Source organism: Jaculus jaculus, chromosome 10 (assembly GCF_020740685.1).
Source record: "Jaculus jaculus isolate mJacJac1 chromosome 10, mJacJac1.mat.Y.cur, whole genome shotgun sequence".
Lineage (NCBI taxonomy): Eukaryota > Metazoa > Chordata > Mammalia > Rodentia > Dipodidae > Jaculus > Jaculus jaculus.
Genome location: NC_059111.1, coordinates 95588800 through 95616070, shown reverse-complemented (window position 1 = coordinate 95616070; position 27271 = coordinate 95588800). Strand labels below are relative to the sequence as shown.

At 45.1% G+C, this 27271-nt stretch overlaps 1 protein-coding gene across 1 annotated transcript; it reads left to right on the top strand.

Moving 5' to 3' along the window:
• Slc35b4 (solute carrier family 35 member B4) lies at positions 1–26706 on the top strand. The gene is made up of 10 exons (XM_004661197.2): positions 1–279; positions 12026–12139; positions 13167–13269; positions 15351–15400; positions 17790–17871; positions 18089–18149; positions 20111–20220; positions 21908–21983; positions 23044–23119; positions 24263–26706. The coding sequence occupies exons 1-10, from the start codon at positions 203–205 to the stop codon at positions 24507–24509; spliced, it is 996 nt and encodes a 331-aa protein (XP_004661254.1). The 5' UTR covers positions 1–202; the 3' UTR covers positions 24510–26706.
• Positions 26707–27271: the final 565 nt, after the last annotated feature.

Below are 27271 nucleotides of genomic sequence, written 5' to 3'. Positions count from 1 at the left end.
GGGCTGATTAGGAACTACAGCTCCTGGGCTGGCCACGTCGGTGGCAGCCGCGGGGAAAGAGAGGATCGCGGCTGGTGCCCCCGGCCGGGGGAGAAGAGCGCTCCTGGTCGGTGGCGATGTTCCGTGCCGGCTTCCTGGGGTAGGGTAGCGATTTAGACGGGCGCTTCCTCTGCGCACTCGCTCCCCTCGCCCTGCACCGGCCATGCGCCCGGCCTTCGCGGTGGGCCTGGTGTTCGCCGGCTGCTGCAGTAATGTGATCTTCCTAGAGCTGCTGGCCCGGTGAGTGACCCCTGGGCCCCCGCCCGGGCTGCCCGGAGGAAGCCGAGGACAGCTTCCCATCCGGTCCCTGTCCCCACCTCGCCGGGTCCCCCCAGTCCAGCACACTTCCCCATCCCAGCTTAACAGTTTCTCAGCATCCCAGTGAGGGGAGCGCTCAAAAAGTTGCTGTCGTCACCCCGTTTCAACACTTTGCGGGGGGGGGGGCATTGAAACCTGGGGAGTTTTTCAAGTGACTGGGTCCAGGAGCTCCAAGTAGTTGATAACGTAGCCCGAGGTTTCCCTGCAAGCCATCCCCTCCCTTCCCATCCAACTCGAGGTCTTTTTCCCCATCCAGTTAATGCAGCTTTGGCTGACTTGAGCAAAGACTTAGGTTGGACAAGTTGGATTCAAGTTTGCTTCTGGTGGTCTTACAGATAGTTCGTAATCCTTTGCCCAAATACACAGTGGTGCGGAGAAGAGAAGTGGAGGATCTGACAAAATGACCTGAGAGAACATCCAACTTTTACATTGGGAAGCGTGCGCTTTGAGCATGACTGGGACACTTTCCCAAAGAGACCTAGGTTGGCTTTATTAAGGTGGGTGGCTTAGAAATAATGTTGAGTAATAATGTATAAAGTTCAGTGGACAGAAGCTATACCCGAAGAGACAGCCGGTGGAATGGAAAAGGCTTGGGTCGCAACAGCTAACTAAATTTCTGGGTTCGCAAAGTTAATTTCACTTTGGTCGTTGTTATCCCCTGGCTGCGCGGCCTTTTTAAGGGAGTTAGGGGCCTTGGGCTACTTTCCCAGGCTGTAAAGTAGTGTTTTATAGCGCGCTAGGTCCAGGTCTCTGCATCTGTATGTTGTGTTGATTGCCTGCCTGAGCAATCCTGTGGTCAGAAAATTGAAAAGGATCCAAAGAAGTTAGGTGGTCTTCCATCACTTTTAAGTGGCAGGGCAAGAACTGGGATTCAGATATCTTAAGTTCCCATCAAACACCTTTGCCCAGCCCCCTCTTATTTTTTAAATGCAGTAGTCCATAGATTTTGGAAGCGTAGGTCTTCAGGTGGTGCCCAGTAGATACCGCTGGTGAGGCCATTCTGAAACAAGCTGTTTATTTAGTAAATTCTGTATGGGGTTCGTTTTTGCTGTTACGGAGTTTGAAATTTTATTAGGCAGAGTATTGATAAAGATCAAATATTTGTCTTGCGAGTAAGTGATAAGGAATATGAAAACGAAAAAGAAAATATCTGGCTGTAAGCCTAGTACACTTCAAAGGAAGGCCACCTAGGAAATGTATGTAGTTTATGTATTTTTAAATATAGAAAATGTGGCATACTCAAGGCAGCTATAGGAATGAAAGTTAGAATAGAGTGCAGTTTTATGTTGGAAGATGACGTTGCGTTAAATGTTGGCAAAGGCTGTGTGAGATGAGAATGTGCTATCAGCTGGGTTTTGAGTCCTCACCGCCTAAATTATTTCCTTTCAGCTGTCCTAGGGGCCCCAGGTCTCTCAGCCTCATAGGATTTAAAGGATTGACTGAGATGCTAATGAAAAGCAGGAAGCTCTCTGGGAGCTGGCTTCCCTTTCTCGCTTATGGTTTTGCTTCCATACAGGTGCCCCTTATCTTCTATGATGGTCCAGACATTATGGATAAAGTTGCCTTTATAAAATCTTTTCATGCCTTATAAGGGCTTCTATTTAGGATGCTTTGGATAATTTACAAATGAATCATCACTCCCTCCTTGTTTAACCTTTTTGTTTTGTAAAGCTGCATTTTTTGCATACAACCGAGGGTTTTCATAATGTGGTGAGGAAGTATACTAATTAATGTACACTAATTAATGTACACCATGCTGAATAGCAGCCTTCTCCTGATTTGTTCCAGCATATCACAGCGTCTGTTGCAGAGCAGTACAGTAAGACCTGATTAGGTGACTAAGCCAGATGATCTAAAGATTCCTCCTAGATAGGATCTTGGAATTCGTGGCATTAATCTTGGGACAACACCATGGAAGCTCATAAATTTTTATAGAGCACAAACTGTGCTTTTTATATGACTTCCTTAAAACCCTTGGGTTTCATAATAAATGGCAAATAGAACTCTAAATATAAAGGCTACAGTGGCTTGCTGGAATATCAGAGTATTTAAAACCATTCCCAAAATTGGAAAACAAGTTTGGGGTTTTCTTTCTAATGTGTGTACCTATAATTGGGACCAATGATAAAATACAAACAGTGTATTATACAAGCAATAATGAATACAGAGCTGATTCCCCTCTTAAAAGAGCCTGTATTCTACCTTGGAAACATTATATGTATGTATGTATGTATGTACATGTTATAGAGATCAGCTAATTAAATAGGCATGTCTTGTATTAGAAAAAGAATCTAGGGCTGTAGAGATGGCTTAGTGGTTAAGGCACTTACCTACAAAGACTAAGGACCCATGTTTTACTCTCCAGGTCCCACTTAAGCCAGATGCACAAGGTGACATGTGCACATGGTCACATATATGCACAAGGTGGCACACACATCTGGAGTTGGATTACAGTGGCTTGAGGTTCTGGCATGCCAATTCTCTCTCTCTCATAAAAAATTACAAAGTAAATAAATAAATAAGGTAGTTCGGAGATTTAGAAAAAAGAAAAGTAATCTAAGGCTATAAAGATGGCTCAGTGGTTAAGCTGAGCTTGCTTACAAAGCCTAATGATCTGTGTTCCATTCCCCAGTACCCACATAAAACCAGATGTACAGTGGTGCATGCATCTGGAATTCACTTGCCGGAGGCCCTGGCACACCCATTTTCTCTCTCTCTCACTCTCTCTCTCTCTCTGTATCTCTTTTCTCTCTGTCTCTCTCTGCTTGCAAATAAACATATTTTTTAAAAAAGAAAAATAATCTAAAACATTTAAAATTTCAATTAAGAGCCTTATGCTGAATTAAATATAAATTTTTATACCTAGAAAAGAAATATAAAAGGGATAGCTTTCTGCCCACTTCATCCTCTCCAAAGTTGTTTTTTCTTGGTGTTTATTTTTATTTATGTATTTGAGAGCAACAGACAGAAAAGAGGCAGATAGAAAGAGAGAGAAAATGGGTGCACCAGGGCCTTCAGCCACTGCAAAGGAACTCCAGACACGTGCACCCCCTTGTGCATCTGGCTAACGTGGGTCCTGGGGAATCGAGCCTTGAACTGGGGTCCTCAGGCTTCACAGGCAAGCGCTGAACCACTAAGTCATCTCTCCAGCCCTAACGTTGTTTTTTTTTTAAAAAAGATTAAGATGTGGGTTTTTGACAAAGAAAATTAATAGAACCTGCCTGCAGTTAATGGCTATTATTTTTAAGAAATTATGCTTTCTATTAATATTTTATTTATCTTATTTATTTGAGAGAGAGAAGCAGATAGAGAGGGAGAGAGAATAGGTGCACCAGGGCCTTCAGCTACTGCAACAAACTCCAGACACATGTGTCACCTTATGCATCTGGCTTATGTGAGTACTGGGAAATCGAACCTAAGTCCTTAGGCTTCCCAGGCAAGCACCTTAACTGCTAAGTCATCTCTTTAGTCCTTAAGAAATTATGTTTTAAGAGAACAAAAGATTTAGGAAAAACAGCTCAGGTTTTTTACTGAGAAGTTGTTTCTTTCTTCCTTCCTTCCCTTCCTCCCTCCCTCCCTTCCTTTCTTTTGTTTTGGTGTTTTATTTTTTGAGGTGCTGGCACTTGAACCCATGGTCTTTTGCATGCTAGGCAAACACTCTTCCACTGAGCTACATATTATCCCTTTAGGTTGAAGGTTTAAGGTGAATTACTTAAGTTAAAGAGAGAATTTTGTTGAGAGCTGTACCACAGTGCACGTTCCTGAAAATGTTCTCTAAATTAGTTGTAAGAAACCTGGATTTTGGAATCCATTAGAAAGATTTAAAAATCCCATGGAAGGGTCTGGGGAGATGACTGGGTTGGTGAAGTGCTTATAATACAGGCTTGAGAAACTGAGTTCAGATCCCCACACTGACATACACCGCAGGCGTAGCAGCACGGCACTGTAATTGCGTCACTGAAGAGACAGAAGCATAGCATCTCGGGGGCTGGCTGGCCTGCTAGTCCAGCCAGATTTCGGAGCTGAAGGCTTAGTGAGACTCTCAAAAAAATCAGGTGGAGAGTGATTGAGGAAGACACCCGAGTTTGGCCTGTGTCTCTATGCACCACAAATAAATAAATCCCACAGAAAGTTCAGAATGGTTAGAATTGTCAGAGGATGTAGTTGGAAGAAGGAGCGGGAAGTGGTGCATGATAGGTGGTGGGTTTCTTTTGGGATGTCCTAATGTCATGACAGTCACTGAATCTCAGTGATCACACTGATGGTGATGAAAGGACACCCTGTTCCGTGCCATGAGGTCTTGGGAGCTGTACCTAATTCAGGGCCATGTGGCCCCGAGTGTCTTCAGCAATGACATGGGCATAATTATACATCTACCTCCCTAAAGTAAAGACCAAATAAAGCATTATAGCTTTTAAAAATCATCTGCAGACCAAACATCATGGCACATGCCTTTAATACCAGCAAAGGTAGGGAGGATCACTGTAAATTTGAGGCGACCCTGAGACTACATAGTGAATTCCAAGTCAGCCTGAGCTAGAGCAAGACCCTACCTTGGAAAACCAAAAGAAAAGAAATCATATGAAGGATATGTTTATAAATTGAACCTTTTTATTAGATAAGTCATCTTTACCTTTTATATAATAAGTTGCTTTCATCCTTTTCACTAACATTCTAGAGCATATTTGTTTTAAGTGAGGCATCCTGTGCTTGTGGACATGTTTCTGTGAAGACCAGACACTACCTCCCAAGAATGAGGCAGTGTTGCAGTCAGGTTCGCTTTGCTGGCAGAAATCAACCGGCCAAGAGCAGCTTGTGGGAAAAGAGGTTTATTTTGGCTTACAGGCTCGAGGGGAAGCTCCATGATGGCAGGGGAAAATGATGGCATGAGCAGAGGGTGGACATCCCCTTCTGGCCAACATCAGGTGGACAACAGGAACAAGAGAGTGTGCCAAACACTGGTGTGGGGAAACTGGCTGCAGTAGCACCCATAAGTCCACCCCCAACAATACACCGCCTCCAGGAGGCATTAGTTTCCAAATCTCCATCAGCTGGGAACTCAGCATTCAGGACACCTAAGTTTTGGGGGAAACCTGAATCAAACCACCACATTCTGCCCCTGGTCCACTAAAACTGATAACCATACATGATATAAAATATAATACATTCATCCAACTTTAAAAGTCCCCATAATTTTATCAATCCCAATGATATTCAAACATCTCCATAGTTCAAGGTCTTTAAATTGAGCCCAAGGTCTTTTAATTGAGCCATATTACCAAAAAATACCCCCCCCCAAAAAACCCATAATGACCCAGAATAAACACTCACCCTGCAAAAGATGGCATTGAGCATAGCAAAGAAATATTCAACCAATACAAGATTTAAACAGAGCAGACATCAAACTCTGTAATTCCAAGTCCAACAACTCTAGTCAGTGTTAAATCTCCAAGTCCTATAATTCTAACCAGAAACAAGTCTCTGGAGTTCTAATTGCACCCCTCGAGCTAGGCTACTCACAGTCCCAGAAAACTTCATCCAGGGCTGGCAGCTCTCCTTGGCAGCTATCTCATGGTCCCAGCATCTCCACAGCAACTCATGGTTCATCCTCATGGCTCCATCAGGGTCTCCACACAGGCATTCGGCAAAGCTGCTTCATGCTGCCTTTTTTTTTTTTTTTTTAGTTTCCAAAACACAAAACCGTGTTGCAAACTTAATGACCCTCTCTTTTCTGCATTTCTTATACTCCACAATACCAGGTAGGGTGCCAATTTGTTAATCCAGAGGGGAATTTGAACTTTAAATAACAGTACACTTTTTAAGTGTTCAGGTCCCTTCAAAAGAATCTACATTCTTCCTATTGCCCCAATCTCAAAGGTTGTAATTTCTCATATAATTACAGCAGTATTGGGCCAAAGCTTTCATTTTTTTTCTGTGCCATATCCCTCTGCTCACACCAGTCCATTTCTATGCAATGCAATCCCATACAAATTCTGAAGTCACAGGCACAACAGCAAGCCTCTCACACAAACTGCTTCTAGCCTAGTCCAGGCAAAGCTCTTTCTCACCCTCACAAGGCAAACCACAGTCCATAGTTCTTACTGCATTCAGATCTTTCAACTCTGACCAGAATACTCCATCAAGCTGTACTTACAGCACTGCAAGGCATCTCTGAGGCCTAGGTTTTAAGTCCTTCCACATTCCCCTTGGAAATCAGCTCCAAAAGGCCAAAGCCACACAGTCAGGTGTCTAGCAGCAATCCCACTCCTCTGGTACCAACTTTACTGTTGCAGTCAGGTTTGTACTGCTGGCAGAAATCACCCAAACAAGAGCAGCTTGTGGGGAAAAAAAGGTTTATTTTGGCTTACAGACTCGAGAAGAAGCTCCATAATGACGGGGAAAATTATGGCATGAGCAAAGGGTGGACATCACCTCCTGGCCAACATCAGGTAGACAAGACACACAGGAGAGTGTGCCAAACACTGGCAAGGGGACACTGGCAATAACACCCATCAGCCCACCCCCACAATGCACTGCCTCCAGGAGGCGTTAATCCCCAATTCTCCATCACCTGGGAACCTAGCAGTCAGAACACCTAAGTTTATGGGGGCCACCTGAATCAAACCACAGCAGGCAGTAAGTTGAATGGGACCTGGTCCGTTCTCCACCCATCCCTGGATTTAAGTAAGTTCATTATGGTCCACTGCCACATGGTAACTGAAAGAAATGGTTCTTGCTTGTCAGAAGGAGCCACAGTGGAGCACAGCGTTCTCAGCTCTGTGTCATGAGAATTTATAGAGCCTTTCCTCAGAGTCAGAGCTAGGAGAGTGTTGCAGTCCGGTTCGCATTGCTGGTAGAAATCACCCAACCAAGAGTAGCTTCTGGGAAAAAGAGGTTTATTTTGGCTTACAGGCTCGAGGGGAAGCTTCACGATGGCAGGGGAAACGATGGCATGAGCAGAGGGTGGACATCACCCCCTGGCCAACAGAAGATGGACCACAGCAACAGGAGGGTGTGCCAAACACTGGCATGGGGAAACTGGCTATAAAGCCCATAAGCCCGCCCCCAACAATACACTCCCACCAGGAGGCATTAATTCCCAAATATCCATCAGCTGGGAACTTAGCATTCAGAACACCTAAGTTTATGGGGGACACCTGAATCAAACCACCACATTCCGCCCCTGGCCCCCATAAACTGATATCCATACATGATGTAAAATACAATGCTTTCAGTCTGACTTTAAAAGTCCCCATAGTTTTTAATCAATCCCAATGATGTTCATACATCCCCATAGTTCAAGATCTTTTAACTGAGCCATAATACCAAAATATAACCTCAAAAAACCCAGAATGGCACAGAATAAATATTCACACTGCAATAGATGGCATTGGGCATAGCAAAGAAACATTCAACCAATACAAGATTTAAAACAACCGGGGCAAACATCTGTAGCTTCAAGTCCAGCAACTCTAGCCAGTGACAAATCTTCAAGTCCGATAATTCTAACCAGCAACAAGTCTCTGGCATTCCAATTCCGCCCCTCCAGCTAGGCTACTCACAGTCCTGGGAAACTTCATCGGGGCCGGCAGCTCCTCGGCAGCCATCTCATGGTCCCGGCATCTCCACTGGGTCTCCACTGCAGCCCACGGTTCATCCTCATGGCCCCATGGGGTCTCTATGCAGGCAACCAGCAAACCTGCTTCACACTGCCCATGGCTATTTCCAAAACACAAGACCGTGTTGCAAACTCAATGACCCTCTTTCCAGCATTTCTTATACTCCACAATACCAGGTAGGGTGCCAATTTGTTAATCCAGGGGGGAATAAAGCAGACTTTGAAGAACAGGACACTCCTTGAGCACTCAGACCCCTTCAAAAGAGTTGACATTCTTCTTGTTGCCCTAGCGCAGGTCAGCTAGCCCAGTCTCAAAGGTTGTAATCTCTCAGTTGCAGCTGAACGGGCAACAGTTCACCCAAAGATTTTCCTTTCTGTGCCATATCCCTCTGCACACACCAGTTCATTTCTACGCAAAGCAACCCTGCACAACTTCTCAGGACATGGGCACAAGAGCAAGCTTCTCACACAAACTGCTAGCCCAGTCCAGGCACAGCTCTTTCTCACCCTCATGAGCCAAACCTCACAGTCCATAGTTCTTACTGCCTTCAGGTCTTTCAGCTCTGACCAGAATAGTCCATTAAGCTGTACTTACAGCACTGCAAGGCATCTCTTAGGCCAAGGTTTCAACTCCTCCCACGTTCCTCTTGAAAATCAGCTACAAAAGGCTGAAGCCACACAGTCAGGTGTCTAGCAGCAACCCCACTCCTCGGTACCACTTTACTATTGCAGTCCGGTTCGCATTGCTGGTAGAAATCACCCAACCAAGAGTGCTTCTGGGAAAAAGAGGTTTATTTTGGCTTACAGGCTCGAGGGGAAGCTTCACGATGGCAGGGGAAAACGATGGCATGAGCAGAGGGTGGACATCACCCCCTGGCCAACAGAAGATGGACCACAGCAACAGGAGGGTATGCCAAACACTGGCATGGGGAAACTGGCTATAAAGCCCCAACAATACACTCCCACCAGGAGGCATTAATTCCCAAATATCCATCAGCTGGGAACTTAGCATTCAGAACACCTAAGTTTATGGGGGACACCTGAATCAAACCACCACAGAGAGTGAGCCTCTGCAGCATGCGGGTGCATTTGATCTTTATTCATGCTCAATGCCAGGGATTGACCCCAGGCCTCATGCATGCTAGGCAAGTGTGCTGCATCTCCAGTTCCGTCTTATTTATTTATTTAACTTTCATTTTGCAATAAAGTTTCACAAAAATGTCCAGGCTGTTTTGTTTTGTTTTGTTTTCTTTTATTGAGGCAGGGTCTCACTCTAGCCCAGACTGACCTGGAATTCACTGTATAGTCTCAGGCTGGCCTTGAACTCACAGAGATCCTCCTACCTCTGCCTCCCAAAAACTGGGATTAAAGGCGTGCACTACCACGCCTGGTCCCAGTCTGGTTTTGAACTTGCTCTGTAGCCCAGGTAGGGACTTGAACTGGTGGTCTCCTGCCTCACACTGTGGGGTCCAGGCTTGTACCAACATGCCCAGCCTGTCACATGGGGTTATAAAGATTGGCTGGGACAGAGTTGAGCAGCCCTGTTTAGTCAGCTCCTTGAATAAGGCTCTTCATGGATTCCTACAAAGTTTAGTGTTGTCTCTGGAACATTTGGAAATCTGAAAGACAAATTTTTGAACTGCATCTAAAGCAGTGGGTTTCAAAAAAACCTTCATAGGTAGCAGAGTTTAGTTAGCAGTGCCAGGCCTGCTTTGAGGTAAGCCCAGCTGTATTTAAGAATTTGGGCCAGGTGTGGTGGGGCACGCCTTTAATCCCAGCACTCGGGAGGCAGAGGTAGGAGGATCGCCATGAGTTCAAGGCCACCCTGAGACTACATAGTTAATTCCAGGTCAGCCTGGACCAGAGTGAGACCCTACCTCGAAAACCAAAAAAAAAAAAAAAAAAGAATTTGGGCTGGGAGGCTGGAGGGATTGCTTAGTGGTTAAGCACTTGCCTGTGAAGCCTAAGGACCCTGTGAAGCCTAAGGACCCTGATTCAAGGCTTGATTTTCCAGGAACCACGTTAGCCAGATGCACAAGGGGGCGCACGCGTCTGGAGTTCGTTTGCAGTGGCTGGAGGCCCTGGCGCGCCCATTCTCTTTCTCTATCTGCTGCTTTCTCTGTCTGTTGCTCTCAAATAAATAAATAAAAATAAAACCAAAAAATAATAATAATTTGGGCTGGGGATATGGCAGTGGTAGAGCACTTACCTAGTGTGCACAAGACCCTCAGCTCAATCAAAGCACTGACTTTGTATAGCTTGGTGTTGCTTTCTTAATGTTTTACAACTAGCGGAGAATGAGGTCGTGCTAAGTAGAATGTATCTCATATATATATATATATGATATATAATAAGACTGTTAGTGCCCCCATTCCCCGGCACGGAGCGAATATAACTGGCCAAGATGAAAAGGCAGAACATGAAGCTGATGAGCATGGGTATGAAGGAAACCTTGGTGCTGCTCACTTGGGACTTCTTCGGGTGACAGAGCAGAGCTGAGGAGGACAAGCTCAAGAAAACCACATCTCCTGTGGCTCGTTTTCCCAGAGTGCTGCAAGTGGATGTCAGAGGGAATTTTTCTACTTTGTGTGTTTGCCCCCAGTTGTCACTGTGAAAGGTTCCCCAGCTCTTCCCTGGAGCATTGAAGGAATCAATCATTTCAGTTCCTAAGGGATTGAAGCACTATGTGTTAAGGGCTGTGGAGAGCCATATGCTATAGCAGTATAGCAGTATTTCTCAGACCGCCCCCCCCCCCATTTTTTTGAGGTAAGGTTTCACTTAGTCCAGGCTGACCTGGAATTCACTATGTAGTCTCATGGTAGCCTTGAACTCATGGTGATCCTCCTACCTCTGCCTCCCGAGTGTTGGGATTAAAGGCATGCACCACGATGCCTGGCCTTCCTCAGCCCTTTTAAACTTACTGCTCCCAACCCCTTTCTTTTAGACACCCCTGTATAGATACTGTGTTGATTCATATATAGATATGTATGTCTGCCTTATCCCCAAGAACTCATTTATGTATTTTAGCCTTCTTGGGGATACTAAAGTCACTACATCTGTACCTATCGTCCATCACCTGACCAGTGATTCCTGGCCAGGAGTGATATATGAACATTTCAGGAGAAATTCTAGCATATTTCTGCCATGAGTTTTGCTACCTAAGCTGACTGAGTAAGGGCCTTTTGGTTAAGTGAGAATTTTAACAAAAATGTCTGAGTTTACCAGGAAACTTCCCGTAGTTTACCAGGAAAGCCGTATGACAGTTCTAGCAGTGAGTAATCACCACTCCACCTAGGGAAAAGTGACATGAGAAAGTTTGGCATTCTCTACAAGACAAAATGTAAAACTGGGCATTCCATGGAATGTGGGTTTTACAGAAATGTATCCTTCCCAGGGCTGGGTTTGGAGTGATTGCCTAGCATGCATGAATCTCTGGGTTTGATCCCCAGCACTGCCTAAACTGGGGGCATACTGGAGGTGAATCAGAAGTTCAAAGTCTTCTTCAGCAACATAGGGCCTAGGCTACATGTAACCCTATTTATTTTTATTTTATTTTTGGTTTTGTGAGGTAGGGTCTCACTCTAGCCCAGGCTGATCTGGAATTCACTATGTAGTCTCAGGGAGGTCTTGAACTCACAAGGATCTTCCTACCTCTGCCTTCCAAGTGCTGGGATTAAAGGCATGTGCCACCACGCCCAGCTCTGTTTAGTTGTTTTTTTGTTTTGTTTTGTTTTGTTTTTGTTTTTGTTTTTTATTTTTTTTATTTTTTGAGGTAGGGTCTCACTCTAGCCCAGGCTGACCTGGAATTCACTATGGAGTCTCAGGGTGGCCTCGAACTCACGGTGATCCTCCTACCTTTGCCTCCTGAGTGCTGGGATTAAAGGCGTGCGCCACCACACCTGGCGTGTTTTTTTTTTTTTTGTTTTGTTTTTTAACTAAGACAAAAACTGATCCTGTCTATAGTTTTGAAACTATAACATGTTTTATTGTCCTTAATTAGGTTGTTGTGCCTTCTTTTTAAATTCTTTTCTTTTTTTATTCCCTGTTCAGGAAGCATCCAGGATGTGGGAACATCGTGACATTTGCACAATTTTTATTTATTGCTGTGGAAGGCTTCCTCTTCGAAGCTGATTTGGGAAGGAAGCCACCAGCTATCCCAATAAGGTATGATACATTGATGTCTCCTAGTCTTTAAAGAGGCGGTGCTTGTTTGAAGGAAGTACATGGCATCCTGTCCACAATTTACACCAAAGACAGCAATATAACAAGTGGCAAGCTAAGTAAAAAAATGGTTGCTGCCAGACGTCCGTGCATCTTGCCTAAGTGTAGTCATGGGGCCAAAACCAAGAGCATTGTATTGAAGACTCAGCACTTGTGTTTGAGAGAGAAGGATGTCCCTTCAATGGTAAGTACTTAGAGTAGGGCCATTTTATCCCATTCCTGGGGACATCCCAGTGTGACTGTCTCCAAGTACTCAAGTTCATCCTTATTAGTGTCTTTTTGCTACAACCTGCAATAGACATTTATGTGGGTTGTGGGGGTTGAACGCGTGTCCTCGTGTTTTCAAGGCAAGCACTTTAAAGACTGAGCTATCTCCCCAGCCTGTCCTAGCTCGTACCATTCCTTCAGCTACAGCATGAAAGAGGGACGGGTTTGGTATCACTGTAGCTTACGTACTAGCATCCTAGCTGGCTGGGCTTCCCGTCTCTTACGTCCTACGTACGCATCACTGTTTCGACCTCTACCATTTTATCACTGCACACCCTCTTAGCGGTTGCCATGTTGGTTGAGAATGAAGCCCCAGCTCGCCAAGCTGCCCTTGAGGCTTCCCATAGTCATGTCCTAACAACCATACTCCCATGCGTGTCCTCCTTATGTGACTTGTTACCTTCTGTATGTAAACCTGTAATCAAAATCTCACTCACTGGGCTGGAGAGATGGCTGAGCAACTAAGGTGCTTGCCTGCGAAGCCTAAGGACCCAGGTTCAATTCCCCAGTATAACCTGACTTCTAGAAGTCAAACATTGGCTTCAGGTGATAACAGTGATGCAGTCTTTTAATATGGAAGAAAGAAGCTAAGTACTTCAAAGGCAAATGTATACATTTCTTTCCCTGCTTGGTTTTCCTGAGATGCTGGACTCCGAGTGACGTGCTGCACTCTCTCTCTCTCTCTCACTCTCTTTCACGTCAGGTTCTACGCCATCATGGTGACCATGTTCTTCACTGTCAGCGTGGTGAACAACTACGCCTTGAACCTGAACATCGCCATGCCTCTGCACATGATATTCAGATCAGTAAGTGCCGGCGGCCCGCACGCATGTCCTCTGACAGCACCACGAAGTAGGTAGATCGGACACGTGGCACAAGTAGAAGGTCTCTCAAAAAGTGAAGCCTGGGGCTGGAGAGATGGCTTAGCGGTTAAGCACTTGCCTATGAAGCCTAAGGACCCTGGTTCAAGGCTCGATTCCCCAGGACCCACGTTAGCCAGATGCACAAGGGGGTGCACGCGTCTGGAGTTTGTTTGCAGTGACTGGAGGCCCTGGTGCACCCACTCTCCCCCTGCCCCCGCCTCTTTCTCTCTCTGTCACTCTCAAATAAATAAAAAAAAAAAAGTGAAGCCTGGGGTACGAGTATAGGTTTGTGTCGGGCTGCAGAGATGGCTTAGCAGCTAAGGTACTTGCCTGCGAAGTGTAAGGACCCAGGTTTGATTCTCCATGTCCCACGTAAAGCCAGGTGCACCAGGTGGCACATGTGTCTGGAGTTCCTTTGCAGTGGCTAGAGGCCCTGGTGTGCCCATTCTCTCTCTCTCTCTCTCTCCCCCTTTCCCTGTCTCTAATAAGTAAATAAAAAATAAATTTTAAAAAAAGAATAGGTTTGAGAAGGTGTGAGCAAGAATGGCCTTCATCTGTGAAACAAGGCAAAAGCAGAGACGTGTGAAAGGAGATAGCTTACTAATGTGTGACAAAAAGAAAATGAACATTTCTCTGGAGAACAGGTTTTGCCTTAATATCCTTTGGTTACTTTTTATACTCACACTTGCTATTAGAGTTACTTCACCTTTTTTGTTTTTTGCTTGTCCGGACATAGTGTTTTACTTTGTAGCTTGGAACTCTCCCTCCTCCTGCCTCAGCCTCCCGAGCACTGGGATTACAGGCCCTTGCCACCACGCCTGCAGGAAATTCTTGATAAGGGGGTTTTTACCCTGGTGTGTGGTGGGATCTCTGTGTCGTTGCCTCGTTCATAGAGCAGTGGTTCCAGAAGAACAGGGAAGGCGTCTGTGTGCATGTAGGCCGCACTGTAGCAGACTGACAAGTGGTGATGATCGCAATCCTGACATTGCCATGCTGCCTAAGATCTTTGTGAGATGGAGTTAGCAGTTCCTAAGGGACTTGCCGAGCTAATGGTAATTACTGAGAGGCTCTTCCGAGCACTGGATGGCACACCCAGTGGATACTTGTTGATTGACACCTTTCTAGAGAACAGAGATCCCACATGTCTTCTGTCATTAAGACCAGAGATGGGAGAAGCTTATTGAGAATCTTATAAGTTAGATACATGGAAAAATTGACAAAGAAAAAAAAAAAACCCTGTAATATCAGTTAGCTCTAATTAGCCTTAGCTTTATCTATGACCAGATATTAAGAATTGATCCTTTTAGGGCTGGAGAGATGGCTTAGTGGTTAAGGCACTTGCCTGCAAAGTCTAAGGACCCAGGTTCAATCCTGTAGGTCCCACGTAAGCCAGATGCACATAGTGGCGCATGTGTCTGGAACTCATTTGCAGTGGCTAGAGGCCCTGGTATGCCCATTCTCTCTCTCTCTCTCTCTCTCTCACTGTCTCTCTCTCTCTCTCTCCCTCGATCTGTCTCAAATAAATAAATAAATGTGAATAAAAAATAGTGAAGGGGCTGGAGAGATAGCTTAGTGGTTAAGCGCTTGCCTGTGAAGCCCAGTTCGAGGCTCGGTTCCCCAGGACACAGGTTAGCCAGATGCACAAGGGGGCGCATGCGTCTGGAGTTTGTTTGCAGAGGCTGGAGGCCCTGGCGCGCCTGTTCTCTCTCTATATATGTTTGCGTCTTTCTCTCTCTGCCTGTCACTTTCAAGTAAATAAATAAAAATACACAAAATTTTTAAAATAGTGCAGGGAGTGATGGTTTATGGTTAAAAAAAAAAAAGAATAGATCCTTTTTCTTCTCATTGTATCTTGAAATGATGTTATTCTTGCACGTGACAGGTTTGTATGGTCTACATGTCTTGCCTTAGTCACTGCCCCCCTAGCCCCACCCCTTGCCTCACTCTGTGTCTGTCCAGAGTCACCTTGAGCTATGATGTTTTCTTTCCTTGGTGAACTAAAACTCTTCATTGCTCTTTTACAGGGCTCTCTGATTGCCAACATGATTCTGGGAATTATCATTTTGAAGAAAAGGTAAAGACTCCATCTTCACGTATGTGCGTATTTGGAGATGGTAGTCCAAGCGGCCCTGTGTACGCTAGCCATCTGGCATCCTTTCCCGCAGGGTATGGTAGATTGCTCTTGGCCATCCACTGGTCTTTTTCGCTCTTTCTCTAAAAGCAGTGTGCGGTGATAGTTTCTTGAGGCAGCTGGCCAGGCCAGAGGCCCTCCCCATGGCTTCGTGTGGAGCTGATGGGCTCTGACTGTCCCTGAATCTTTGGCACCTCACTCACCTGTGAAACCGTCAGGAGTAGAACTTCACTGTGCAGTATGGTCACCACTAGACACACATGCACTGAACATTTCAGAGTAAATGAAAATAAAATCATCTCCTGCTTTCACTCATCACATTTTAAAGGCTCGGTAGCCACATGTGGCAGGTGGCGACCACATTGGAGAATACAGATATGGAACAAGCGCAGTGACATGGAAGTTCCGTGGGGCGGTGCTGTCCTCGAAGGTGCTTTGTTGTTACTGTTAATTATATTTATTTTATTTTCTGGTAGTGTTAGGACTAGCCCCCAGTGCATCACGTGTGCTAGACCGGACTCTTATCGCTGTGCCGCATCTCCAGCACCCAGTGCTCTGATCAGTGAGCCACGTCGCCGGTACCCAGAACAGGCTTGGAAGTGTAAGGCAGTGAACTAGGGAGCAGTCACACACGTTAAGGGACTTCCTAGTGGTGGTCCAAATGGTCAAGACAAAGAATGAAAGGTCAGGATTGTAACTACCCACAGCTAATATCAGAGGTACCCCGGAATGCTTTTTCAAAGTGCCTCTCACCTGCATTCCGAGCCTCACCCCTCCCCGCCAGGAAGAGAGGAACCCTGTGGTGAGACGGATGTTATGTACAGCCTGACGTTGTCTCAGGGGAAGGTCATCCTCACTGTTAAACAAAACTGTACAAATGATGTTCAGTGCCTCGTCTCAGTAAAAGAACTCTAGGCTTGGAAGAGCTCGTCCTCTGAGTGGGAATCTGAAGGTTGTAAGTCAGAAGAGCCAGATCATCACAGGGCAGCCGGCCGGCCTGACTAGGATCCTTTTCATATATCCTCATCTCCCAAGGTTTATGGATTCCCCGTAAGCACCACATTCTCATCCATCCATCCCTCTCTTCTCGGCTCTCTGCCTCTACACATACATGAGGAATGGTCAGCTATTTAAGTTTAATATAACCATTGTACTTGGTAGCCAGAATGCACCTTGGGACAGACCTGTGTTTCTTGCCAAGCTTTGATTTTGTGTGTATATATTACACATATAGCAGGAATTTCTCCAACTGAAATATTGTGTGTGTGCGTGTGTGTGTGTGTGGTGATCAAACACAGGCTAGCACAGTACTCTACCACTGACCTCGCTCTCTAGCCCCTCTCTTTCTATAAAGCTCAAGGGCAGCCCCCTGGGGAGATGGCATGCTCCTCATTCCATGGTTTGAGCACCCCATCTAAACTTTCCTTAGCTATTGGTTTTGGCTGAGGTGTCCACTTCGGACGGAGGAGTTTGACATCTTTTCCTGTCTACTGCAGCACTGCCTGTCTCCTCTCTGCTTCTCTCTAGTGTGGTCCTTTTGGCCCTTACTTTCCTTTCTCTGCTTCTTAGCCACTTAGGTCAGCCTTAGATGAGGTGCTGTGACCAAAGGAGACAATGTGTTTGAGTAGGAACAACATAATCATTCCTTTTATAAGTTTAATTTCTTTTAATCCTGCCCTGAGGCCTTTTCCATGATTACCACAAATCTGAGAGGGAAAGTAATCTTGCTGTTTCAGTTAATGTGAAATGTCCTCATTATTGCTGCCCATAGCTCTGTAAATTGAACACTCCTCCCTTCAGCCAACTGTGCCGACTTTTCCAAAATCGTACTTATTTATATTTTTTTTTTCCAGAGAATGAACATTCATTAGTTCCTAAGCGTTGGCTCTTGCTGTTCGTGATAGCCTTTTGTTCCCCGTGAATGGTGCGTGTGTGTGTGTGTGTGTGTGTGTGTGTGTGTGTGTGTGTGTTCTGACTCCCAGCTGGGCCCCTTAAGATGGGAAAAGCCACAGATCCTTGGTGAAGACCTGCCAGGCTTCCTTTTGGCATCTGGAGAACAGAGGGCAGTGTTAGGTCTGTTCTCTGTTCTCTTGTTGTGTTTTGATGTTTTCTGTGGAAACAATCCACCAGTCAGCAAACCATTGGACATGAAGTATTTTCAGCCACACCAAGGAAGGCGCCCCGATTCCTCTGTGTGCACAGCTATGTAGACTGCTGGAAAGCGACCCTGACGGCGGCCTGACACCGATGTGCGTGTACCCCCTGACTGTCAGCGTCACCTGAAAGCGTGCATGTGCGCTTTCCTGACACAGCTTTTCTTCTTCCTTTCCAGATACAGTATATTCAAATACACCTCCATTGCCCTGGTGTCTGCAGGGATATTTATTTGCACTTTCATGTCAGCAAAGCAAGTGGTAAGGATCCGCTCACCAATCATGTATACTCACACTGGTCGCTGGGCCCGTGACCTGGCACTTACCAGTCATGAATTGCTGTCCTTATATAATACAGTGATTCACGTTTCTGAAAGAGAACCCGGGAGGACATTGCTAATGCAGCTACCTCCCTTGTATCTCAGCATGCCGCATGGGATTCTGTTTTCTATTCCCAGTATATCTCCTTGTTTCCTAGACTTCCCAGTCCAGCTCAAGTGAGAATGATGGATTCCAGGCTTTCGCGTGGTGGTTACTAGGCAAGTACAATAATTACAATAAAGCTAATTGCCTCCGCCCTTGTGTTTGCTGAGTTTTCTCTCGAGGGTCATGTTTCTTGGCAAGAGGCTTCAGGTAACAAATTATGCCAAGGAAGACAGAAGCACCGGGGATCAGATGTCTCTGAACCTCAGAGTTCAATACATGGCAAAGGCGTCCACGACAGTGTGGTCTACAGCGTGGATCCCCATTTCTCTTGGTTGCCACTGTCCGCAAGAGAAAAGCGGGTATTGGTTCATCCATCACATGCCATGCGCACCGCAGAGAGTCACAGCTGCCCTGTGGCCTGTCTGAACAGCAGCTGTACAGAAGGGCACATTAGAGCCCTTGGCTCTGACTTGCCAAGGGTCCATTTCTGAATCGTAGGCCGATTTTCTTCCTGCGAGCTGTTTCGTATGGCAGTGCTCTCAAATCTGACTGATTGTCAGAATCTCCTGGGAACTTTTTGAAAATACAAGTATCTCTTTGTGGAATTCATTAGAGGACTCCTGTAGGGCCTTGTTCCCACACTGATTCACAGGAGAAACTCTTGCAGATGTTCTGTATAATAGGAGCAAATGCAAACTGACCAAGAAGAGGAGTAACCATGAAAGACTTGTGTCTTTTTCTTTTTTTTTTTTAACCCCTTGGCTTTGAACATTAACCATTTAGGTTGCTATTATTCAAATAGATCTCTCTAAGCTGTTAGGGAAATATTTTACCTGGTAGGAAAAAATTGCCAAGAATTTGAGTATACAGTTCATGTGGAGGAAAGTTAATGTCTGCTCATTCAGGTTTCAGGTCTAGTAATCAAAGTGATGCAAATTAAAAATAAAAACAAAATATAATACCGTTTTTGGCATCTCACATTGGCAAGATGATAAACAATCATTCTCATTGCTGCTGAGTGTAAAGTAAAACTACCATTTTCACTTAAACTGTTGGCAGGTCAAATTCACAGTCTTTCAGAAGAAAAAATATTGTATATACAATTTTTTATATATCATTTAAAATTTTTTATTTTGTTCATTAGAGAGAGAGAAGCAGATAGAGAGAATGGGCACACCAAGGCTTTCTAGCCACTGTAAACAAACTCCAGTTGCATGTGCCACCTTGTGCATCTGGCATACATGATTCCTGGAGACTCGAACCTCAGTCCTTTGGCTTTGCAGGCAAGCGCCTCAACCACTAACCCATCTCCCTAGCTCCAGTTTTTTAAATATATTAAAAGTTTTTTTTTAAACTTTTGACTCCGCCATACCATTTATAAGAATTTATCATTACGAAGTAATTAACATTTTGTTTAAATATTTGTGTGTAAAGACAAACATCGATTTTAATGCTGAAGCAATTGGAAATCATCTAACCATTTTCATTGCAAGTCATTTAAGTATGATGCAACCACATGATAGGACGATACACAGTCATTAAATCACACTGCGAAAAGTTTAATACTGATTTGAAGGAAAAGTTTGGGAAAACATGAAAACAGCATGTTATAAAAATGTATGTACAGGGTTGAAGGCTTAGTGGTTAAGATGTTTGCCTGCAAAGCCAAAGGACCCAGGTTCGAGTCCCCAGGACCCACATTAGCTAGATGCACAAGGGAATGTATGCGTCAGGAGTTCGTTTGCAGTGGCTGGAGGCCCTGGCACGCCCATTCTCTCCCTATCTCTTCCCCTCCCCCTGTTTCTCTGTCAAATAAATCAATAAATAAAATATTTTTAAAAGGTGTATACAATCTAATCCTGTGGTAATATAAAAATTAAATGCATAAATCAAAGAAATAGCAAACAAGGAAGGATTAGATGATAATTTGTAGTTGATTTTTATTTAAGATTCTGTACGTGTCCTATGGTTAGTTTATAATACTGATAGAACTGTAAATAACAAATGTTCTTTAAGAAAATATCTGGAAATGAACAAGCCCAGGCATCTTGTAACCCAGCCTTTGTTTTTTTAGGGATCGGGGCACTGACTTTTGCTCTGCTGATGTCAGCCAGGATGGGCATATTCCAAGAGACTCTATACAAACAATTTGGGAAGCACTCCAAGGAGGCACTGTTTTATAATGTAAGCAGCTCCTTGAACTTGGAGAAAGTGAAAGTTCCTGATCTGTAATGCTATTTGAAATGAAATGCCAGTGTAGTGGAAGGGCTGGCTCTGAGACCCTCAGACTGAAGTGTTAGATAGGGTGCTTGTGTGCATTTTGAGCCACAGTTGACTGCCTAAGCTGGTTCTGAGCAGCCAAATGGAGCATCTATTAACCAGAGGCAAGCCCAGGGGACAGGGACTCATGGCTCATAACAAAGCCAGGTGGGCTATAAGCAAGGTTAAAAAGGAGGTTAAAAGCATCCTGGAAACATGGAAAGGGAAAATAAGTTTCAGAAGTAACAGACCAAGGGGAACGTGTGCAGGCAGATGTCTGTGGGGCACTTTTTGGAAGAATGGGCTCCCGAGCCGTCAGTCTCCTGGAGGGCTTTATACACAACGTTGTCCAAAAGCCTGTGGGCCTTTACTTTCAAGGTGCTGTCCTAGCATCCCCCCCCACCACCACCACCATTGCAGGGAGACAGTTGCCTCCATGCATGGCCCACCCAGAGATTCCTTCACTGCCAACTTTTTGTACTGAAGGTGCAAACAAGCAATTCAAAAATATTCATTTGGAGCTAGAGTTTGTGGCTGGGAAATTGTCAGAGATAAACGTTTTATTTGGGTCGTATCTCTCCTGAAAAAACAATGCCAAGCACAGGAAGAGGCAAGTCATCATGATGGTCACTGCATTTGCCTTCATGGTGGGCAAAGTGACAGTAGCTAAGCATCCTAACCTTGGCTCACCCTTCGTGTCCTCTTCAGTTTCTTCCCTCCCTGCCTTCCTTTCTGTTTCCCTAGCCTCTTGTCTTCCCATCTCTTTTCCTGCTAGCTTCCAGTTCTTGGATATCTGTCTCTGTTCCTTATAATTTAAAAAGAATTTTTATTTATTTATTTATTTATTTATGTGAGAGTGACAGATACAGAGAGAAAGATAGAGGGAGAGAGAGAGAATGGGCACGCCAGGGCTTCCAGCCTCTGCAAACGAACTCCAGATGCGTGCGCCCCCTTGTGCATCTGGCTAACGTGGGTCCTGGGGAACCGAGCCTTGAACCGGGGTCCTTAGGCTTCACAGGCAAGCGCTTAACCACTGAGCCATCTCTCCAGCCCTAAAAAGAAATTTTTTAAGTACTTTATTTATAAGAGAGAGGCAGAGAGAATGGGCACACCAGGGCCTCTAGCCACCACAAACTCCAGACACATGCACCACCTCATGCATCCAGCTTATGTGGACACTGGGGAATCAAACCTAGGTCCTTAGGCTTTGCAGGCAAGTGTTCTAAGTGCTAAGCCCTCTCTCCAGTGGTCCTTGTAATTTTTAAAAGTTCTGTGTCTGCTTAACCTTTTTTTCCCCCCAGAATAATAAAATGTCACAAATCCCTTTGGAGAGAATGGCCACGTCTGAGTTTCCCATGCCCTTGTGTCTAGAGAAGGATGCTGCCTCCTTTGCTTGGCCTTGAACTTGATGGTCGTAAGGCTCCACAGAGCCAGCTCTATACTCAGGGATTGACGGCACACCATACAAGCACTAGAGATTGAGCTCAGTGAGGCCAACCTGCCTTTCTTGCATTTCTTATCAAATAATGTGTATGAATCATTGTAAAGCTGATGCTGAACTATTCGGTAATGATTTTGCCTTCAGCTTCATATAAACCATTTCTCCCCATAGCACGCTCTCCCACTTCCTGGGTTCATCTTCTTGGCCTCTGACATTTATGACCATGCTCTTCTGTTCAATAAGTCTGGTGAGTTTGGGGTGATTTGGTAAAATTACCTGCCAGTTTGAGGCAAATTCTCAGTTTTGCATATGAATTGACGGAAGCGTTTTTTTTTTAATTTATTATGTTCTTATCCCAATTATCTGTCACTCCCCACACCATCCTCCTTGCCACGTCCACATGTACTGCTGGTGCTGTTAGCCTGTGGTTGCATCAGGGAAAGCTTTTACAGACACTTACTGTCATTTGCAAATAAGAGATTACCCTCACATTTTCTACTTTCCTTTGGAAGTATGTGTTTGCATTTGAACTTGGCATGTTAAATGTTTTGTGAACAGAAACATCCAGCACTCCGCAAGAGCCGGAGCCCCAAGGGGTTGGGCAGCAGTCCAGGCTGTCTCTGAGCTGCCCCGGCGCCAACAAGATAGGAGCAAAATAATGTCAGGGCTTGTTTCTTAGTTTGTGGGTTAGACAGGCACCAAGAATGAATAGAATTAGCTCCAAGTGTCTGCAGTGAGAGCTAGCTGTTACTTTTTAAAGGGGCCATTTGATGAACCAACTATAGGTCGTCAGTCAACTTGAGAGAAACCGCTTATGTGATCGGAGTATCTACGAACAGAGTTACAGAGAGAAATGAACGCACAAGGAATGGACACGCCTTGTAAAACCAAGGTCTGCATTTCGCATCCCATGCGTGGCGGATGAGCGTGTTTTGTGGTGCTGCCCAGCGCGCTGAGCTTGGGTTCTGAAATAACTTATCCTGCTCTCTGCATGGGTAGCGTCAGCTCTCCACCTTATAAAAAAGTGTACCGTAAAAGTAGGCAGAGTGTAAGAGACTTGTTCCTGATCAGTACTTCCATGGGTGTAAGGATTACTTGAGAGGCCTGTAGAGCAGTGACTCTTGTGCCTGGTATAGACTGGATCAAGTCAGGCAGGTGAAGGGATGTAAGGTCCAGCTCTTGTTCAAGGGAAATAACACTGCTTTTTTTTTCTTTTCTTTTTTTTTTTTTTGGTCCGTATTTGTTCAAAAGATGAACAGTTGAGCTATCAAAGTGTGGCATTACCTGTCTTCTCTTCACCTCCACAGAACTCTATCAAGTTCCGGTCGTCGGTGTGACCATGCCCATCATGTGGTTCTACCTCCTCATGAATGTCATCACACAGTATCCTTTGGACTTCTCTGCACACTTGAGTCGTCTTTGTGTTGTTTTAGGAAAGAGGTTTATTCTTCTAACAGTGTGGAGGGTTTGTGGGTTTGCCTTTTGCCTTGGTTTCTCCTGTGATGATCTGGAGACAAGACAGATAGACAGACCCATTCAGGGAACTCATTTGTAGTGGACAAGAGAGACATTGAAGGTTCAGAAGATCAGTAATCACTCAGAAGAAATGCCCTGTGTGGAAGTGGGGGGATCCATGGATCATCCAAAGACTAGTGTATGTTGTGAAATCTCAATGATCTGAGATTTGTACCCAGGCTTTCTCGATATCCTAGGATGTTTACATTATAAATTGCCACAAAATTCTGTACAAATTTCAAGTGAAGATTAATTTAAAAAAAAAAAACAGTCACAGAAATAGAATAGTGTTACCTTCATTATAAAATCCTGGGGAGATGGCTCAGTGATTAGTAGTGCGTGAGTTTGTGACGACCAAGTTCCACACCCCAGAGCTGACTGTAGCCATGCGCGTCTGTCACCCTGGTCTGGCAATTGGGGGTTGAACACTGGCTCCATATTGAGGGAGAGGCCTGTGTCTCAAGGAAATACGTGGGTGAGCAATAAGGGAATGGTGCACGTCCTCCTCCTCTGGCCTTTGAATGCACACACGGGACACAGGCATCTTCATATACACACACATAATGTGTGCAAAAAAAGTTAAGTCATAAAATCTTTGAAATAGTGAAAAACATTGAAGTTGGCCTCATTCCTGTGGAGCCACCGCAGACTTGACTTGCCATGAAGAGGTCCATTTAGGAGGAAGGAATGAAAACAAGACACAATAAAGGTACATGTAATTACCCTGAGAGTGCGACAATAAAGGTACGTGTAATTGCCCCGAGAGTGCGACTCTGTGTCATTACCTTGGCAATGACCATCATAAACTGCATTAGAAATCCAGAATAATGGGTTTGGTTTTTTTGTTTGTTTTTTTTTTAGTAATGGTAGGGCAGGCTGCTGCTTAGGCGCCTCAGAACTGCCATAGCAGATCCTCATGTTTTCTTAAGTATGGAAACTTACGCCGAGATCATACTAAATGCTTTCCCCAAGTCTGGTGTTGTGAAAGCATCCTTAACTGCACCCCTCCAGGTACGTGTGCATCCGGGGTGTGTTCATCCTCACCACAGAATGTGCCTCCCTCACTGTCACGCTGGTGGTGACTCTTCGCAAGTTTGTGAGCCTCATCTTCTCCATCTTGTACTTCCAGAACCCTTTCACTCTGTGGCACTGGTTGGGCACCTTGTTTGTCTTCATTGGGACCTTAATGTACACAGAGGTATGGAACAACCTAGGGACCACGAGAGGTCAGCTGCAGAAAGCCGACAAGAAGAAGTGAGGTCTGCCGGGACCAGACAGACAGACTTGTTGTGTGAGGGAGGCCCCTGGCACAGGTCTGGCCACCAGTTCAGTTTGATGCCGAATTAGCCACAGTATTGAACCATAAACGCTCCAGAGAGCCACCTGAGGGACAAGACTTCTCCAGTCTCTCGTGGCTATCCAGACAATGTTTGTAGACGCCAAGTAGACGCCCCTCAACCCTGAAATAGCAAAGAAAACAGGCTGGTTCTGCACTATTGAGTGGCCTCTGCATTTGCTTTTCTGTTTTGTTTGTGAGAACATTCAGCACTGCACTTGTTTGTTGAACTCCCTGCCTCCAGAGTGATTAGTTTTATATCCTTAGTCCCAGAGGAGACTGTGCCTTTGTTGCTGTTCCGATGCCCTGCTGTGACAGCCACCTGGCTGTGTGCCTTCTCCCTCCTGTTGCCCCTCTACACCTCAGCAGCATTCTGCAGTCCATCAGACATTCCAGACACCATCAGTCATGGAACAACCAAGTGGCCCAGTGAGCAGCGAGGCCTCAGGAGCCGTGGGCTCCAGCATGTTGGGAGACAAGCATTTGTCCCCACGGGCAGAGCCCTGGTGGTGTGTGAGCTAAATGCCTGCGACTCTGGAGCAAACCGAATACCCTCCTTTCTTGCATTTTACTTTTGTTCCCAGCAAAAAAAAAAAAAAAAAAAAAGTCAGATCTTTTACCACCCATTGCTTTCTGTGCTTAGAACAATGCTGAGGCTCTCATGGCACAGCATTAATAAGAAAGGAAGGTTGTAAATGGATTAGGAAAGTGACTTTGCCCTCCCTCCTGCCCACAAAGCATGGCTCAGTATAGCTCATCCTGATCCGCACCCTGAGGCAGCTGTCCCTGTGAGTCCAGCCACACGGTCCCTTGCAAATGCATCCCAAATGTGTGTGGGGTTATCTGCACAAAGTTACGTGGCTTCATAACCAAGGAGATGCAGCTTGGCAGTTCTGAGCATCACCAGCAATGAGGCACTGGATACGTAGTGGGTGTGAGTGTGATGTGTCCAATGTCAAGTACATTGGAAGGTTACTCTTCCCACCCCCATCAGGTATCTTAATGTTCTTGATGGGTGTGGGTAAGAAAGTTGTATGTGCTTTATTACATATAAAAATGTGGCTTTTGCTAGTCATATCAAAGTCTGGTTCTCCTCTCCTGACAGCCTGTCAGGAGAGCGTGTGGAGCTGTGTGTGTTCTCGCTGTGGGTGAAGAAGCTGTTGTTTCACTTCCACTTTCTTCAGTTAGTCTCAGGACCTTACCAGCTTCACCTGGCTACATGCTCCCTCTGTAAGCAGCCAGACTCTTTTAGCATGAGACCAAGGCCATTCTGTTTTCTTTGTTGTTGCGTGCAGACTGTTCGTAAGTTAAAATCTGACTTTCTGTGTCTTCTGGCTTGCTTCTCACTGTCCAAAGGTGGCCTTTGATGGGTCTGAGAAGCAATAGAAAAAGTGTCCTGAATGATGGGGTCACTTGGGAAGGGAGCTAAGCTGTCTGGCTCTTTTTGTTGCTACATAAAAAATAGATAAGCCGGGCGTGGTGGCGCACGCCTTTAATCCCAGCACTCGGAGGCAGAGATAAGTGGATCACCTTGAGTTCGAGGCCATCCTGAGACTTCGTAGTGAATTCCAGGTCAGCCTGGGCTAGAGTGAAACCCTACCTTGAAAAAACAAAAAACAAAATAATAATAACACTTCTCCGTCTAAGTCCGTGGATTTGTACACTGACCTGTTCTGGATATTGGCAGTTTCCCATTGCCGGTAAAGGTGTTATTCCCAAAGATGTTGAATTTGATGTGAAGCTGTTTATGGACCCAAAAGCTACTTACTTGATTTGAACTATGTGGTATTCCTTGGACTGTTGGTGCTATAAATACCAATTGTTAAATTTCCCCTTTAAAAAAATAACAAAAAAAGCTTGTTTTTCTTATTGATTAATGGAAAAATCTGCCCTAGAGTTCTCTGACAGCTGTATCCTCACAACTCCTAGAGGGATATAACCACTTTTATGTGTTGACAGGAAACATCATAATTTGTAACTGAGATGGTTTGGTATATACAGGCAGGAATTAACTGGGACCATTAAGTTTTAGATTCTGGTTTAGAGTCTGTACGCCTCTCATGAATACCTGTGCCAGTCTCATTAATAAAGGAAATGTATGGACAGAGAATGGATTAGAGTAAATTAGTTACTTTTCTTGTTACTGTGCCAGAGTTCTTGACAAAAGCCACCTAAGGAAGGAGGGACTTATTTTGGCTCAAAATGTGAAGTTATGGCGGCAGGAGATGCCGGCAGCTGTCCCGTTGCATCAGCAGAGAGAGATGGCTGCCGGTGCTCACTTTCTCCCTTGTATGCAGTTTAGTACCCCTGCCCATGGAATGGTGGTGCCCCCATTTAGGGTGGGTATTCCCAGCACAATCTAACGTAGGAAGTCCCGCACAGACATGCCTAGAGGTTCATTTTCATGGTGATTCTAAGTGCCATCAAGTTAAAAAAAAAATCAAACATCACACCTCCGCCCCTTGTCAACTTGATGCGGAAACATCACTTTTAAGGCACAGCTTTCCACCATTGCCCCCATAGGCTCATTCATGGCCATCTCATCGTGCAAACATGCGTTCAGTACAACTTCCAAAGTCCCCATAGTCTTCCACAGTTCCCATACTGCTCAAAATTAAGTGCAGTCACATCTGAGTCTGAGGCTCCTAACAGTGAGCCCCTGTAACATCAAAATCACAAATTAC

Coding starts and splice junctions, on each gene's coding strand:
- Slc35b4 (XM_004661197.2), top strand. CDS start 203: ATGCGCCCGGCCTTCGCGGTGGGCCTGGTGTTCGCCGGCTGCTGCAGT. Junction 13,270..15,350: donor TGCACATGATATTCAGATCA/GTAAGTGCCGGC, acceptor GCTCTTTTACAG/GGCTCTCTGATTGCCAACAT. Junction 20,221..21,907: donor AGGAGGCACTGTTTTATAAT/GTAAGCAGCTCC, acceptor TTCTCCCCATAG/CACGCTCTCCCACTTCCTGG.